This window comes from Andrographis paniculata, unplaced genomic scaffold (assembly GCF_009805555.1).
Source record: "Andrographis paniculata isolate CXL003 unplaced genomic scaffold, ASM980555v1 Contig65END, whole genome shotgun sequence".
Taxonomy (NCBI): Eukaryota; Viridiplantae; Streptophyta; class Magnoliopsida; order Lamiales; family Acanthaceae; genus Andrographis; species Andrographis paniculata.
In genome coordinates, this window is record NW_026137601.1 from 695,106 (window position 1) to 713,228 (window position 18,123).

The window sequence follows — 18,123 nt, forward strand, 5'->3', positions numbered from 1 at the left end:
TGAGTTGGATAGTAGTTTTTTTTTTATACGAAATCAAAAACAAACAAACCCTAGTTTCCCAACTTGCCATCTATCTATCTACCTATTAACTATAAGTTATTCTTGTTCAACCATTTGTTTTCATCTAAACTCAACATTAGGCTCCCAAATTTTGGAATGCTATTAAATTTAATTTAAGCTACCTGTGATGCATGCACGTTCTAAGGAGGCTGCATAGGTATTGTCTTGCATAGACAAGGATGAGTTTATTTTATCTACAGTTTTTTGCAATGGACAGGATACTGTTTGTTGTATTATGATAATATTATTAATGATCATTGTCGTGTCGTGTCAGTGTCCTGTAGGAATGAGAGAACTTCAAAGTCTGTATTTTATTCTATTTAGTGTAACGATAAGGAAGAGCTGGCTGGCTGCCCACATGTCACTATGCAGGCTACTTTATGCTACACAAATGATTGATTAAATTTAAATGATATCAACGGCCACATGCATTTATGCCATTGCTTTTTTAGCCATTTGCAGTTGGACTCGATTCCAACTACTGCACTTCTACTATCAATTCAATTCAATTTAACTTAACACTTGCTTTTGATTGTTCATTAGGTGGGACTGACTGCTATACACATGTATATGTAGGAAGTTCAAATTGGGTTTTGATTCACTTTTGTTTATCAAATAAGAAAGTGGGATTCTTTAGGTCCACTGTAGAACCTAATTGTGCCTAACTTATGTTTTTGCTAGTGCTGTTAGTAGAAGTTTTACGTAGGAGGGTGTCATAGGTTATTGAAATTCCCACTTGTGTGTGTATTCAATGAAGACTAAGAACAGAAAAGAATTAGACTTCTCTTCCCCTATGTGGCAATACCAAACAGCTAAAAAACTTTTGTGGCTCCTGAAATCATCATATATATATATTATATATTTATATTTTTTATATGTTTCTGCAACTGCAAGATATGAATGTATCATTTATGTGAGGTGAGAGTATGGGATGGTCAAATTGGCAGTTGAGATATTTCCTTCAAGAAAAGGTGAACACCACACAACTACTACTGTAGCTTTGTGGGTGGGGGTGGAGTGGGGTGGGGTGGGGTGGTCTCCAAACTCTCACCTAATAGGCGTGATGACAATGAATGATGAATGATTCTCTCTCGGCAAGGGTAATTGGGTAATTTCACCTTATAGGAGAAACAATGGATGAATTCTTCAAGACATGGGCCACCAGATTTTTACATTAGTACATTAGACGGTTTTGAATGCTTCCTATTAGGACTTGGTGTGTCAAATGTTAATAATAGTTGTTTACTTGCACTTGCAATTATTTTTTGATAAATTGGCTTCTATCATATCACATTCCTGAATAGGTAATTAGAATTAAATTTAAAGCTGCGAAAAAAAATTAAAAAAATGAATTATTACAAGGAAAAAAACGACCATGTTCAGAGCCTGCCTGCCTGCCTAGTTCCTAGCCTCTACGGCTACCTGCCTGACCCTACAACCCAACCACCAAAATTGAACGTTTCTACGGCGGCCGGTTTTTCAAAATTATAGCTAATCAATCATGCACTCTCAATCTGAACCGCTGGAGCTAAACCGGGTTCGTCGGCCGGCACGGTCTCCTCCCGCCGCCGGCGCATCTCCAAAACTTTCCGGTGACTGTTTGAATGAATCTCCTGCGAAAAAGTGGGGCTACACGCCGGTCTGTACTCTGGGAAAAGCCGGCCGGACTTGAACCGGACGCCACAAGCGTTGCAGAGCGTTTTCGGGCCAAGCGGTCCGGTTCGCCACTGGGGGGTCTTCTGGACTTGGCAGTGCGTGCACCGCCGGCCGGAGATGGCTGCGGCGTCGGCCTCCGGTTTTCGCTTCTGCCTCTTCGCTGGCGGCGGCTTTTCAACGCCGGTAAACATGAGCACAAAAGAAGGTGGTACAGTGGATGAACCGTGTGAAGACGACGACGACGGCGTTGAGAAAGAGTCGCCGGCGCTACGAGGCGGCGACGCCAGAAACAACGGCTTGGTGTTCGGCCTCCACGACCGTTTGCTCCTAGCCTTACTCGGAATATTCGACGGAAAAGGCGGCGGCGTTTTTACCGCTTCCACCGACTTCACGGCAGGTTTCGCCGTGAAACCTCCTGAAGGATACAATAAGGAGAGCTCCGACGCAGAGTCGTTCACAAATTGAGAAAGCCACTCCAGGTTCTCCAAATCCTCCATCTACAGTTACAAACTTTTTTATTAATACCGACAGTTTGTTCAATTTCTCCTTCAAAATTTCACACCTCTGAAACTAGAGAAAACAGTAGCAGAGAAGCTCAATAATTACCGGAACTGACAGTTCTCCGACGGAAAGGCTATCAAGCTCGTCGGCGCCGGAGAAGGAGGAAGACGAAGAAGAAATATGCGAAACTCCTTTGTCCGAGGCTTCTTCATCTTCCTGGAAAAAACTCCCATCCTGAAGCTCCTTGTCAGAGAAATCCAGGTTAAGCAGCTCCTCGACGGGGAAATCATCAGAAGCGACGCTGTTAATCCGAGTCAAACACCAAACATCGTCGTTGTAGAACACCTCGGAATTCGCTTTCAAGGCCATTTGCGTCGAGAGGAAACTCGATTTCAGCGCACGCGCTTCAATGCACTCCATATCACCAAAGCAACAACACACCAATTCTGCAGCTGAATCAAATTCAAATTCAAATTTACCAAAAAGGTACCACAAAATTAAAATTCCTGCACACACACAACCAATTTTATACACATACATATAAACACATACCTGTAGTGTCCCAAAACAGGAGTTTATGATGCGCGAGATGGATCGAAATAAAGGCAGAAAGATAAAGAAAGCAAAGTGGGTAAAGAGGAACCGAAATGGAGGCGAAACTGGTGGTGGGTTAATGGTATTATCCTCCTCCTTTTTTCCTGCCCTTTAAAAGCTTTCTTCTCTATTTATATATACATACATACATATGTATGTATATATATATGTGTGTGAATTTTTCTAAGGATGAGTTGTAACGCTGTAACGCAGTAACGCACTGCATGATTAACTGGATGGGTGGGGTGGGCTGACTATTCTTACTATCTAATCTGGCCCCTTCGATTCGAGCTCCTGGGACTAGAGCACCGTGCTATACCTGCCAGAGTGGACTGCAATGATTGACAGTATCTGGCTCTGGGGTCCCGGTGCTCTAGTCTGCAATGGAGATCGGCCATGTGATTATTCCTTATTAAATTGACGGGTAAGGAAGGAAAGTCAAAAATATAATCGGATTATTAATTTATTTTGAATTTTTTTGGAGGTAATAATTTTCGCAATGCCATGCCATGCCATGCCAGCTGAGCTCGTCTTTTTTTGCTTAACCGCGTTGCCAAATCAAATTGGATATTTGAGGAATATTATTTTAAATTTTGTAATTATGACTGTTTTTTTATTTATTATTTTGGGCCCTTTCCTTTTTAATCTTTTGGGTTACTTTTTAATTGAATTCAAATCTGCCCCCTCAAATTTTGGCGGTGTGATTCATTTTCCCCCTTTTAAAACTGAAATTACCGTGAATGTAAATTTATCATCTTAGGAATTACCGTTGTGGTGAGTTGGCACGAACTTAAAATATAATTATTTATTTAAATTAGATCATGGGAGCCTTGTTTGTAATACTATAATGTGATGTAGGCGACTGTGACCGTGACTGGTGCATATCCACAGCGGTGCAGGCCTGCCTTTGACACGTGGCTATCCTTTCAGGTAATGTTTACTTTATTTAATTTAGTTTTTTTATTTAATTATATGTACTAAATACTCCCTAAGTAGATATTCGAATTAAAAAAGTGGCGAGGTTAGCCGGCACTTATAATTACTTTAAATCCCTTCAAAATTAATTAAGTTTAGACTATTGGAATAGTTAATCGTTCTTCTACACAATTAACCCATATTATTTTAAAAATAATATGATTACTAAATATTTTTTTCTAAATAAGAGAGGGGAAGGGGAGTAAACAGGATGGAAATAGACTCATTTTCATTATTAGAAGTATACTAGTAAAATTATATAAAATCAAAATAATTAATTAATTTAATTAAAATTTTAAAAAATGATCATTATAAATTTTAAAATATAATTGAAATATGTAATTTTTTTATAAAAAATTAAAATAAGATAAGACGTGAAACATATAAAAATAAAATATATATATATATATATGAAGTTTAAATGTATGTGTGCATGGGCAGTAGTACAGTACAATAATGCAATGCATGCAGTGTGGCGTAAACCAAGACAAGGAGTTGTCTTTTCTATGGCGCCCGCCCCACCCTATTAATTAATTATTATTATTTTTTAATTAAATAATAATATAATCTACTACTATAAATAATAAAATAAAACCAGGAAAGACTAGTTGAAGAATTAGATATTGATGACATGTAATGTAAGGGTGGCCCAGTAGAGAATTATATATTTATTTAAATGAAACAATTGCGTGGGTTGTGATCATACTAATATCTACTCACAATTAATCATGGCCAGTTGGCGTCACATTATAAGCTCTCCACCTCAATTAGACTTACAATTACAAATTATTACAAGTATAAATATAAAATATGTATATATATATATATATAAATGCCTGCAATTGCAATAAGGTGCAGATGTTAGTCGTTTGATCCGATCTATGATCTGATCAATTGTTCTGTGCCTGTCGTGTCGTGTCGCATCATGTGAAGGGTCTAATAAATTTTTTTAGTTGATTAATTTGCTGAAATATATGCGTGTGATTCGTTGTAATCGTTTTTTTTTTTTTTTTTTTTTTTTATGCCAGTAATCCTCATGCATGCACCAATTTGATCATTTGAACAATTTTGGATTTATATACATGTATATATGTAATAATAATAATAAAAAAAATAAATTGTAATTTAATCGAATCTTTTAATATATCGTACTAACCACAAATTTAATATATAAAAAAACACGTTAATTTGTGTTTTATTTTTACTAGTACGAATGTTACTATCATTCTCCTGTCTACTGTTTAATTAATCTCTCCCTGTCTAGTATATTGAAAATGTACTGTGTTTCAGAAAATTTGAGTGTATTTTGTTGTTTTCTTATTTGTATTTTTTACTTTTTATAAGTTTTTAAAAATAAAAAACAATTGTCAACCTTCATTGTCAGAAACCCTATTTTTTCTTTTTACTTTCCAAAAGTCTTCAAATTTTAAACCTATTTTTTTCAAACTCACCAAAAATAAAATTCTATTTTTATTTAAATATCATTTTAATAAAAATTGTACGAATTAAATAATACTCCCTCCATCTCAATAAAATAATTTTGTTAATTATTTTTGTCTATTCTAAAATAATAGTCTTATTTTTACACTAACAATTCACAAAGGTAAGAAAAAATAATTTATGCATTTTTTTTTTTCCGACTATCAATATAATATTAATATTTCATAATAATATAATAGTACTATAGTAGTCCGGCCTCGTCCGGGCCAGTTCAAAAAATTACAATTCATTTATTATTATCATTATATTTGGATTTTATTATTTTATTTGCTTAGTATATTAATCTAAAATAAATTAAAATATTTTTAAAAGAATATTATAAATAGAATTAATAAATAATATTTAATTTATTTTAATATTATTTATTATTTAAATTTATATTCAAATAATTAATTTGATGATTATGTAAATAAGAATAATGTATTTAAATAGATTAAAAATATAAATACTTAAATTAATCTGTATAATTTTAGTTTAAAATTTCAAAATAGTACTGTATGTATTAATGTACTTTAATTTGAGTGAAATAAATGCTTAGTTTGAATGGTAATTAATTTGAATGAAATAAATTTTTAGTTTTATCATAAATGTTTGGTTTAAATTTTCAGATTTATCCGGGCCGGTTTAGGGCCGTTTCGATTGAGACGATCAGGTTCTGAAATAATAAGCCTACAAGAAGCCCACTTGATGATCTAGGCCCGGCCCAGCCCAGGATCGATTTTTTTTATTTGGTCCCAATCTTACCCGGGCCGGACCGGCCGAGGGGACAACTTACTGACTTACTGTGAAGTAACAAAACTCTTTCTCGTAGTTTTCAAAAACTCAAATGGAGGCGGTTTGTTAGGAAGAAAAGTAGAGCGGTTATGAGAAAGGGTGAGAATTGAAACGACGGAAAACGAATCGGGAAAGAGAAATTGCATTTGAAATTCAAATCCTAAAAATTGTTACTGAAGTTGAATTGAAAATGATAGGAGATCGGAAGAGTGGAGAGGAATCGCCCGCACGGCGGTGCAGGGGGCTGATGGCGTCGGCGTGAGAGGCAGAGGTAGACAGAGACGATGCTTGCGAGCCGCGATGAACGTGGCAAGGTTGGCGGTGCGGACTTCTCCTGCGAGGCAAATTTGTAGCTCTCGAGTGTTTCCGACAGTTTCTCGGTAATGTTTTTACCGGAAGTAAGTGTTTCGCTTAGGGTTTGATATGTGCTTATGGAACATGTTTGTAGTTGTCTATTATTGGTGTTGCTTGCCGCAACTTATGTGCCTTGAATGCGATTAATATTGCATTCGATGGTATTCGTTTGTTGCGTATAGGCAAATTGTTGAAGAAAACTCATATCAGATATGGCGATAGTTTGGAACTGACAGAGTTCATTTGTTTCTTGAAAGGAATTGTATTATTGTGAAACCATTTTGAATTTTCTTGGACTTTTGCCTTGAAACTGTAACTTGAGATTGGCGGTTTTGCTTGTAATTTGTGAATTCCTTCCTTTTCAGTTTGGTTAGCCTCAAAAGTCTTTTTAAGGAATCTTAGGCTCCATATGATAAATTTTTTTTTTGTAGGTTTTGGAGATTTGGAAAATATTGGGAATAGTAAAAAGTTTTATAATTTGATTTTATGTTATGTGAGTGAAATCAATAATTTGATATGATATTTTAAAAAAAATAATAATAATGTTAGTCGAAACTTTCAGAAGAATGTATGTAAATAGAGCTTTAGATCCTCTGTGTAGAACTATAATGAGGAATTAGACTTTGAAGTAAACAATCATCCTAATACTTTATATGAAAAAAGTTTTTGAAGTGTGTTTTAGTCAATTATGGGATTTTTAGTTTCACAACCTTTCGAAAGCACTGATGTTCATGCACTTCTAATTTTAACTCGAATGCGGGCTTTCAACAGTCACAGGATCTTTTATAAGGTACATGAATTAAGTTTATGATTCGGGAGTTTTGTGAAAATGAGAAGTGTGCAACCTTACCTTAGTTACTATTTCTTGGGTTGTTGATCCTTGTGTGATATGCAAATTGTCTACAGCCTTTAAGTATGCTTGGATGTGATGCCTGCTGCATAATTGCATTTTGAAGTAATATTATGTGTGGGTTGAACTTAAAGAAAACTTGGCTTTTGGTTAAATGACCTTAATTTTTGTTTCTGGGCTGCGTACTGCAAGTGACCATTCCTTTAGTTATATTCTTTTTCATCTTTTTAAAGACAGAACAATGTGGACTTTGCTTATTTCTGCAGTAACGTGCTGATTCTTTTTCATAGAAATCATCGATCTTTGGCTGTGGCTGTTTTGTGTCATTCTGAATTTAGACACTGATAAACTGGCCTATGGAGCTCTTATATACATGAAGCATAATAGTCTAGAAGTTTGCCTTAGCTTAGGACTACAGATTGGAGTACTGATGCATATGAGGTTGCTAAGGTGTACGGAACTAATAAAAAAATCTCTATGTTGATCCTCCTTGATTAGTAACTTTAAAATGGTCCTAGATTTTTCACCCAGAATGGGTTATTAAAGCTGTGTTATGTTAGGTCAAGTTGGTTTGAAAATAGTAAAAACATAACATAACGTAAGTATTGAATCAATGTTAAATGAATGTATTTGATGTTATGCTTATGACTAAAAAATACTATATTTTTTACTAATATTTTAAATGAACTGTAGCTTTTGATATGATATTCTTTTGAGAAAGAATTCTTTGTAAATAGTGTAAAATAAGTTTAAAATCATGAAAAAAAAAAAAAAAGAAATAGTGTAAATTTATGTGTATAGATATATATATATATATTGTGTTGTGTAGATTATAATGATGTGTTATTTATTGTGTTGTATTTATGTTAAGTTAATATTAATTGCGTATTATTCATCATTATATTATGTTTATATAACCTTAAATTTCTATATATATACAAACCTGCAGGCATACTGTGGCAGGGGATCCCAAAGTTCCAGCTTCCTCATCGTTTGGATGGACAAATAGAACCCACTGGGATGGTGGGGGTTAAAGAAAAGAATGAATGACCTTACCAAAATTAACAAGAAGGCGTATTAAGTTTAAAAAAATGGTTTGGGTGGTTAACCATCTTCGTTTTTTAGGTTTCCATTATCAGTTTCATTCAGTTTATGTACTGTATTTATTTTATGTTGTTTTAGATTAGTATAGGAATTGTTTACTGAAGTTTGGGAAAATTCCTGATTTCTTTTGGTTAATAGTATAAAATTATGAATTAAATCACTTCTTAAATTGTTTTGGAAAATAACAATATTTTGGAAAGATTCAGAAAACCCAAGTCTGAACAGAATATTGGCATCAGACCTCCACACGGCAAAAGGAAAGCTATTTCGAAGGCAAGGAGCTATTCTGGCGGTATCGATTTGTAAGAGTTGGCGGATCCGGTGGAATTAGAAATATTGTAAATACGCAAGCATTTCATGAGGCCCAAAAGCATATGTCTGAGTGGGCCTGAGGCACCGGTACTTCGGCCAGAAATTGGGCCTATTTACCTTGGTTTATAAACCTGCATCTCCCCCGAAATTGAGCCCTGTTTGGTCTGTAAAGACAATATCTGAGTTTGTTGGGCCTAACCGAACAGCACCTTGCTGATATTATTGGGCCCAGATCAACATTCAATGGGCCTCGTAAAAGTACCTGGGTCGATATTATTGGGCCTTAACAATTCCATTAATGGGCCTCTCTAGGGTGTACATGGGCCGAGATAACGTGCGCTGAAGTATATGGGCCCGGAATGCATGGGCCTTTATTAGCCATGAATTGGCTGTGCATTTGGGCTTTCATATATTGGGCCTGCCATCGTATATTTGGGCCAATGGACAAGAACTTGGGCTTCGCGTTGTCTGTTGGTACATCGGTCGGGTCAAGTTAGTGGACTGGGTAAGAGTATCAACAATGGACCGAGCTTTGTTGGGTTGTTATTTGAGCAATTTGTATAATAATGGGCCAAGCGATATGATCCATGATGAACTTAATGACTTAATGCTGTCTTCGGCTTTAATAATAGGAGTATATATTTATGCATGCCACAGATATGTGCGTATGTAGAAATAAGTCCAAGACTGTAAAAAAAGTAATGTATGCGTGGAACAAACAATTGGAGTATCAGATGGTAGGTAGACGGTACTACATGAAATGCTAAACGAGCTAACTTTGGCTGCAATTGACAAGTAGAAGCAAGTTTCACTGGAATGGAATGAATGGTACATTTAGCTAGCTTCCTAGCTTCCTGATGATGGATGGCGATAATAATAATATAATAGAAACTCAATGCATTAAATGCTCTCTCTCTACAGGATAATAACAAAAGATGGGATGGGATGGCTGAAAATACAGTACTCACTCTTTAATTAAGATCGAATAGCTGACAGGTACGCCACAAGAATTGCTAGCACAATGAACAGAACAGCAATCTGCCACCCATAAAATCCAAGTTCCAAAATCATTAATAAGATATATAGATATATATATATATATATAGAGAGAGAGAGAGAGAGAGACACAAGAGAACTAACCAGAGTTGCATTGTAACGGGGTTTGCTCTGTATAATGTACGATTTCCTGGCAGAAATGATAAAATTAAATAAGCTTTCAGGATGGATTTAAAACACAGATAATGATCCGAAACGGTTGAACTTAATACCTTTGGTTTAGAGTTCCTGAGTCCCTGCAAAGTTTTAAGATCACTTCTAATCTGTCTTTTGTCTTTCTAGCGTTTGGATCCTTGTCATCAACCTGAAAAGTTCCAACATAAGAAAGCATCATCACAAGGTTGAAGGTGTATTTTTGTCATGTAGATCAGCTAGCTTATTGGGTTGGGTCTATAGAAGGCTCTCTACCTTAGATTTTAGCATAAGAGAGAAGTCATAGAAGGCTCCGTATACATCGGACATGGTTTTAGTTCTGTCCATGATTTTAGCAGTGAGACCTACGGCAGAAATAAAAAAAGCACAGTCAGTCAGTTTTATGTTGACATAAATCACAAAATGTAGTTACACAAACATGCATTGCCTAGCCAATTATTTTTAAAAAATAAAATAAAGTAATCGTGTTCCTTAAGAGAGTAGAATATGAGAAAGTTAATCTTACCCCGTCTTAATTTCACAACACCTCTGAAGACTCCAATGTTGTTATAGCACAAAGCTAAGGTCCCAATGGCCATTATCTGGAGGAAAGACCAAAATGCAGATGCATAATCTACAACATAATGCTTTAAAAAACCAGCTAGCAATGCCCATTTCTATAGTATAGTATGTCTTCTCAAGCCAACTTATTTAGTAGATTATATTGACCTTTCCCCTTTTTCTTTTTATTATCATTTTTTCCCCAACACAACTCTTCATTCTATCTCTATGTATTCTACCAAACTCATATTTTTACCATCTGACTAATAAGGCGTATATATAAAGGAGAAACTTTAATGTATTCTAGCTCGTGAAAACTAAACTACATAAAAATATACCTGTGGAATTGCACAAAACCGAAAGATAGCCTGATCTCTCAAGGCAGACATGTACTTGAGGCAATCTTCTACATGCTCTAAACCATTTGTCACCATCTCATTGAGGCACTGCACAGCCTTAACTGAGTTTTCCTCATCTTTTAATTCCTGCAAAATGTACCAAATTAAACTGTTGATAGAAAAAGGTTTTGCTCCATAGCCGTCACACTAAATTTACAGATACATACAATGTTGACATTTATATTAAATTGGCTATGGAAAAGGGTTTACCTCAAGTTTGTTAACATATTTACTCCAAATTTGGCGTGGCCAGAACATGCGTGACTTTGGTATCTCATTGATATCCTCCAGATAATCTCTGATGATATTTGTTTTCTGCAATATTGCGAATGAAAAAAAAAAAAAAGGTCATTTTCGTTCAAGTACAAATTTATTACAACAATGGAATCTTTACCTGAAGAAATAAACCCATTGAGTTGGAAAGAGAGTCTGAAGCTAGATCTTCTTTTCCGGAAGCATGGAATAGCTTTGACAACCCTAACCCAACAAGTCCCGCCACATAGTGACAATACTCGTCGTAGTCATCAATTGTTTCTACCTATAAAGATGGGAGAATGTTTCTATGCTTACTTCGGATATTTTTAATTCATGGTCAAACAAAGACGTGTTTAAAAAGCCAAAAATAAACCTATTTCAAAAGTTGAAAAAAACATGCTTCTATAGTTGTTTGAGAAGTGCAAAAGTGCCTTGTGTGTGAAATTTCTAGTATACCTCTTTGCAAATGAATTTTGCCATTCCCGCACCCATCCTCATAGTAATATCCTCGATTGCATTCTGATAACTGTAAAACAAAATGAAAATTATCGAGATTCCAGAATACACATAACATTGCACATGTTAGATTGTATGTACATTAATTTTAGTTATGAAGCAAACCAACTCCAACTGTCAGATTACCTCATATAACAATAAAAATGGTCTCATTTAGGAACATGTTTAGAGAAGTAATTTACTATTGTTATGTAATTCTCTTCACCAATTGAATCCAAAAAGTACTATTGGAATCTTTAAATTTAGAAAAGGAAAAAAATATTGAAAAATCAGAGCCTCTTTGGTCATTCTGAATCAAGATGCCAATGCACAATGTAATGCATACAGAATGTCCTGCTTAGTTGCCAGTAATGTCATTTCAAAAGTATGTGAACACATGCTGCTCTTGTATGTCTCATTTTCATAACAACATGACTAATAAATATTGCTTAAATTTACATAAGCGGCATTGCTTATTATCGTTTCTTTGTCAATAGCTATACCTACATAAATATCTTCATATCAGAAGAACTTCTCAGCTAGGAAGTACCTGGGTCCAAGCTCCAAGAAAGCAGTGGAAACGTGATGGAACTCATCCATTAGAACTTTGTAGTCCTTTGTGCCACCTATAGATCAAATACATAATCAAACGTACTTAGAGGTTACTGAAGCCCCTCTCATTTGATGTTCGAAATTAAACATAGATGTTAGGTGTGTGTTTTAAACAAACAAACAAAAAAGATGATTTAATGTATTAGATGAAAAATATGTTTTTGATGTGAGATCTTTTTTGGGAAAAATATATAGTATTATGTAGAATGAATTTGAAAACAAATGAAAACACAACCAAACAAATCCATCAATCCAAAAAAAAAAAAAAAATGCATGCAGGCTAGGGGGGTCTCTCTCCTCATTGTATAAAGAGCACAGGGTAGACTATAAGCCATAAGCTGAATACTTACATGCAAAATGCCATTCCCTGTCATATATATGATGATGGAAGGCCATCAGAATAGGCACTTTAACCTCTGCTGCTATGCTTGTGTCATCCTCTGTGAATTTAATGAAGGGCTACAATTGTTAAACCAGCAGTGTAAGTTGTTTAGAAGAATCAAAAGAAACCAGGAGGCTTACCAACAGTGTCAAGCGCTCGAAGAACCAAATAGAAAATACACACCTACAGAATACAAAGTTGCAAAATTAATTAAAACATCTTCATTCCCTGAGCACCATTTAAAGAAAGATATATTATATAAGTAAATTCCCATTGAGCATGATATCGTAGCTGTCAAATAGATGGTCATCTATTCAACACCATTGGCAACTCGATTGCAAGATTTTGATTCACTCCAAATATTGCAGCTAGATGACAATATGACATGGATATAAATTATTCCTTCTTTCTATTTAATTCTCACTTTTAAGTGGAACTTTTGGCTTAAAATGAAAGAGGAAAAAGAGGAAAACCATGAGGTGCGATGCTGCATATTATCTTTTACTCAGATAGCACAAACACAAGAGAATAATATTAACTATATGCACAGTAACTTGTGTTTTTGAATCACAGAACACAGTTGTAGAACTATACCACTTACAAAAACCACGGACAGAGTAGGGATTTAGAAAATTTCACAATCTATTTATATATTTGATACTCATAATTGAATTACCATTCAAAAGGTTGTATTCAACTTAAGTTTGGATCAATATGTTCTTCTTGCTTTAGTCTATCCACAAAAGGACCACCGAATTCAAGAGAAATTGTTTCCCGTTTCAATTCTTTGACTACTCCAGCATTAATCAACATCAACAATTAAATTAATGCCTTATAATTAATCAGCAGTTAAAAGAGTACATGCAACAGAAGAAGAAAACTGCATTATCTCAAACAGTAGAAACTACGCGGCGATTCTTCAGACTATGAATAAAATAACCAAAACTGGGGGAATAATAAAACATAAAACTCACAGCATCGCGAAGATCAGTATCCAACTGTTGGATCACGAGCGCAAAACTTCTAGAAACTCTATGAAGCATAGAGTAACAAAATCCCCAATGAGGCTCATCGGGGATCTGCTTTGCGGCGCTTCTCATCGCGAACTTCAGCTTTACCATCGGATACAAATCATCCGGATGGTCCAAAATCGCGCGCACGCTTCCCATTTTAACCTGATTGACACCAAATACCCAAGAAAATAAGGGATTGATCAGTGTAATTCCAAAATCTCGACCTAAGAATTAGGTATCGATGTGGAACCCTTCGATTCCGGACGCAACATAAACTTCAAACAACAGAAGATAAGGAATCCAAATCACATCACTCGAAAATCATGAATAAACAGAAACAATGGAGTTTACATCGGATTGGAGCCGAAAAACTTCCAAAGATGATTACAAATTTCATTAATTCAAACAAACGGAGTCAATTGCGGTTCCACACTTACCTACCTCCGATCCGCGAAAGCACTCGGTTTAGCACCGCAAATTTGTCAACAGAGTTGCGTGCGCGATGCAATCGATGCGCGCGTACGACGAGCGTGAGGAAGCCTAAAAATGGATTCGTTCGGTGTTGCTATTCCGTATACAAGAGGCGTAGGAGAAATTGAATGTGAGCGCACATGTGAATATGTGATCTGGAGCAAATGAGGACACCGAAGCCTCCAGCTATTCGACGTGACGTTAATTGTGCGTAGTTTTATAGCAATCTACCTGGTTTGGCCGTGTTTCACAATTCTCGCTTTCCGCCATTAATGTTAACCCTCCTTTGATTTATATACAAAGAAAAAAAAAATCGGTTAATATTCCATTTCTTGTACTTGATGCCACAATTTCTGCGGATCGAAATGTACTGCCACCGTGGGACATACGGATAAGTGTAAAATGCCTTCTTTTATTTTACTTATTAAGGTCTGCGAATCCTGTATACTGAGACTCGTATTTTATAACAGGACATATATTATGTTATGAAAAATATATACTGTACTCACTTTGTTTCATCTAAAAAGTAATGTTTGTTTTTTTGTACATAAATTTTTTACTCCCTCTCTTCCACATATCATGTCCATGTTTTCGTTTCTGTCTGTCCCACATGCATGTCTACGTTGCCGTTTCTGTCCGTCCCATATATCATTTCACTTTTTTTTTTTTGAAAAATTATTACACCCCTCCTAAAATACCGTGTCTACGGTAGCAGACACGGTATGTGTGGGAAAGAGGGAGTAATATTTATTAAGATTAAATAGATAGTACAATTACTAAATTAGAAAATAATTGAAAATAAAAAAATTGAAATCCTTTGAAAGTGAGGGAGTATATTTTTTAAAAATACTGATTCGATCAAATCAATACTAATTTAATTTGGTGAGTATCTAATCTCTTTATCAAAGTTCTATTTACTATCATTATAATATTTTTTTAAAATTTTATATTTTTTAAAATATCATATAAAATATATATTTTTTTTTATAAACATCACCAACGACGCAACAAATATAATTTGTTATAATTTTCAATTTTTTCAAAATTCTAAAAAATATCTTGTCCATGTAAAATCTAAACTGGACAAATTTATGGTGTAAGTAACAATCCATTGTGTAAAATGAAACAAATTCAATTCATACTAAGATATTTGGGTTTAATAATGATTAATTTTGAATTGTCCAGCGCTTGCCACTAGCAAAGTTAGGGATGCCTAACAACCAAGGGCGTTGAGTTGACCATGGCTTCTAGAATGTAAAGTTACAGCGACACCTTTATGTTCATTAGCAGCCCCAAATTCAAAGGTCAGCCGCACTCGTGGCAGCAAACCGAACCACAAATAAATAGAGGGTGGGTAGGTGTCTCATATACTTTTTTTTTTTTTTTTTTTTTTACATATTAATTTTTTTAATATTAATTATTATATCAAAATATAATATAAATTAAAAAAATTACAAAAATACTTTTATTAATATTTTATAATATTAATAAAAAAAAATCTGTACAAAAAAATATACAAAATATTTTTAATCTTAAGTAGGTAAATGTGGCCTTAAAAACGAACGGATGAAGTATATTCTAACAATACTAAATATAAGTACAATATAAAATTGCACAATACATATTTTTTTATACTACACACTATCTATTTTGATTATAGATACTGATTTAGTCAAATTAATATAATATTAATTAAATTAAAGATTTCACCTTATCAAGATTCTGTCGCCTAAAAATAACAGTAAGAAAAAGAAAAATAATATAAAAAGCATATTAATTATAATATAAATATAACATATGAGCAGACAATATATAATATAATTCAATATAAAAACAAACATCTTACTATATAAAAATATACTCTCTCCGTCACGGTTAAGATGACTCATTTGCTCAAATATACGGTATTTTAGTTAGTATAGATTAGTAAACTATTAATAATAAATAATGATATTATTTTTGTTATTTTATATGAGTAGTGTTGTTGGCATTTTAAATACTTTTAGCATTATATATCAATAAAATATATACAATATGAATATCATTTTGTAGAAAATAAAATTTTATATAATACAAATAAATAAAAAAATTAATTTATTCATTTATAATTAACTTAAAACTAATTTTATTAAAAATAATAAGTTTTAAATATAGATAAAAATATTTATTTATTGAAAAGAGAGATAGAAATAAAGGGTTTTTGAATGAATTGTAAGGCCATCCACATGAAGAAACTCTCAAAAAATTTCTAAAAATTTCCACCGCATACTCATTTTTTTTTATTTCACAATCTCTTTTTTCTACCTCATTATATATTTTTTAATTTATATCAAAATAATTAATAATATTATTAAATTTAAATAAAATTATATCAATATATATCATTAGATAATAAAATTTTATATAATACAAAAATATAAAAAAATAAAAATAAATAATTAAATAAATAATATTTTAGAAAAAAAAAAAAAAAAGTTTTTGTGTTTTGATTTCTTTTAAAACGTGTCATTGAAGTGGAGGTTTCTACGGTGAAAAGAACCCGGATACATATGTCTAATATTAAAAATTTAATTAAATTAATTTATATTTGTTAAAAATATATATATATTGCGAGACAGAGGGAGTACAATATATGATATAATAATAGATTAAATTAAAATTATATTAATATAATGCAAATTAAATAGTATATCAATATAGCACACTTATGTATTTTTATTTAACACAAATTATATTCTATTAAATAAAAATATATATTATTTGATTATCTTATATATGGTCCCGGACTATTGACACTATAATCAATCTGCCCATTTGAATGCTATTTGCATTTATTTTTATTAATATTAGTATATTATTTTACACATTAAAAGTCAAAGGTTTTTACATACTGTATATCTAAATTACAACTAATGACTGTATTATTAAACTACCAACTTAAAATTCTCACAAAACTAAATCTCATATTTTTAAAAGAAAATATGGTAAATTTAAATATTAAAAAAATCCCATGTGAACAAACTGATTTTATTTTGCCTTTTTTCCTGCACATTACTTCTACTTTTCAAACTTAACACGATTTCTGCGCAGCAGACATAAGTAGTGTTATATTCAAATTTTCAAACCTCTTTCTGCTTTAGGGTGTGTTTGTTTGGGAATTGGATTTTACTATTTATTTTATTATTTTTTTTCAAAAAAGATCAAATTAAATATATATTTTTTATTTTTTATATTATACTAAAAATTAATTTTACATTTAAAATCACATCAACACCTATTTATATCACATCGTACAACTATTCAAATTTAAAAAATTTACTATTTAAATTCCAATTCAAAATCAAAACCCCTCAAACAAACACACCCTTGGTTCATACCTCAAGAAGTGTCCTTAGCCCGGATTGAAAAAGTAAATTTTTTAATAGTGAGATATATTCTTCCTCAGTCTTAATCCATATTATAATGTATGCACGTCTCATATCATTTTTTTTTAAAAAAAATTATATACATTTTAAATTTATTTTAAATTTTAATTAGACTAATGATTATTTCACTTTAATTTATAATTATTTTTATTATATATAATTACTTACAATAATATATTATTCCTGTATTAATTATTTACTAATTGTATCTTCTTAAATTTTTATATTTACAATATCTTGTAGGATAGAATGGATATAATAGAAAATAATATAGTCCCTTCATTTTGATATAATAGTTAGATATATTTTTTGTATTTGAATATGAGAAAGAGATAAATATTTTTATTAATATTTTATAATTATATTTGTATAAAAATATATAAATATAAGAATATTTATTATATTAAATACAATTATACAAAGGTAACTACAAGTGCTATGATTGAATGGATGAAATACGTATATATTTGTTAGTATTTTAAATATCAAATTAAATATATGTATTTTATAAAATATTACATTAAATGTTAACATATAGGGTTTGTTTGTTTAATAAATGTGTGTTATATTTAAAAAAAAAAAAAAAGAAGTAATTTTCACTTAAAGAAAAAAAAAAAGGAAAAAAAGAAAGAAGAAAGAAGAG

General features: G+C 32.6%; 2 protein-coding genes and 1 long non-coding RNA gene across 6 annotated transcripts; 1 reads left to right on the forward strand and 2 right to left on the reverse strand.

Annotated features, from left to right (window-relative positions):
* Positions 1-1,399: 1,399 nt before the first annotated feature.
* Positions 1,400-2,916, reverse strand: LOC127261993 (GATA transcription factor 5-like). 2 transcript variants are annotated; one of them, XM_051290447.1, is made up of 3 exons: positions 2,770-2,916; positions 2,323-2,669; positions 1,400-2,213 (listed from the first exon to the last, which is right to left on the reverse strand). In XM_051290447.1, exons 2-3 carry the CDS (start codon positions 2,635-2,637, stop codon positions 1,560-1,562), a joined length of 969 nt encoding a protein of 322 aa, XP_051146404.1. In that variant the 5' UTR covers positions 2,638-2,669; positions 2,770-2,916; the 3' UTR covers positions 1,400-1,559. The 2 variants fall into 2 exon arrangements, with proteins under 2 accessions (XP_051146404.1, XP_051146405.1); XM_051290448.1 differs by having other exon boundaries at positions 2,323-2,663; positions 2,770-2,915.
* LOC127261998 (uncharacterized) lies at positions 2,779-8,534 on the forward strand. Of its 2 annotated transcripts, none has more exons than XR_007841038.1 (4): positions 2,779-2,893; positions 3,670-3,741; positions 5,895-6,440; positions 8,214-8,534. It is a non-coding gene; the product is annotated as an uncharacterized LOC127261998 (long non-coding RNA). The 2 variants fall into 2 exon arrangements; XR_007841039.1 differs by lacking the exon at positions 2,779-2,893 and adding an exon at positions 3,056-3,235.
* Positions 8,535-9,444: 910 nt separating this feature from the next.
* LOC127261999 (squalene synthase-like) lies at positions 9,445-14,330 on the reverse strand. Of its 2 annotated transcripts, none has more exons than XM_051290456.1 (14): positions 14,026-14,330; positions 13,546-13,746; positions 12,712-12,754; positions 12,540-12,629; positions 12,128-12,203; positions 11,539-11,608; positions 11,222-11,365; positions 11,038-11,142; positions 10,768-10,914; positions 10,395-10,470; positions 10,145-10,233; positions 9,949-10,040; positions 9,821-9,866; positions 9,445-9,718 (listed from the first exon to the last, which is right to left on the reverse strand). In XM_051290456.1, exons 2-14 carry the CDS (start codon positions 13,738-13,740, stop codon positions 9,656-9,658), a joined length of 1,236 nt encoding a protein of 411 aa, XP_051146413.1. In that variant the 5' UTR covers positions 13,741-13,746; positions 14,026-14,330; the 3' UTR covers positions 9,445-9,655. The 2 variants fall into 2 exon arrangements, with proteins under 2 accessions (XP_051146413.1, XP_051146412.1); XM_051290455.1 differs by having other exon boundaries at positions 14,022-14,329.
* Between the last annotated feature and the right edge of the window lie 3,793 nt (positions 14,331-18,123).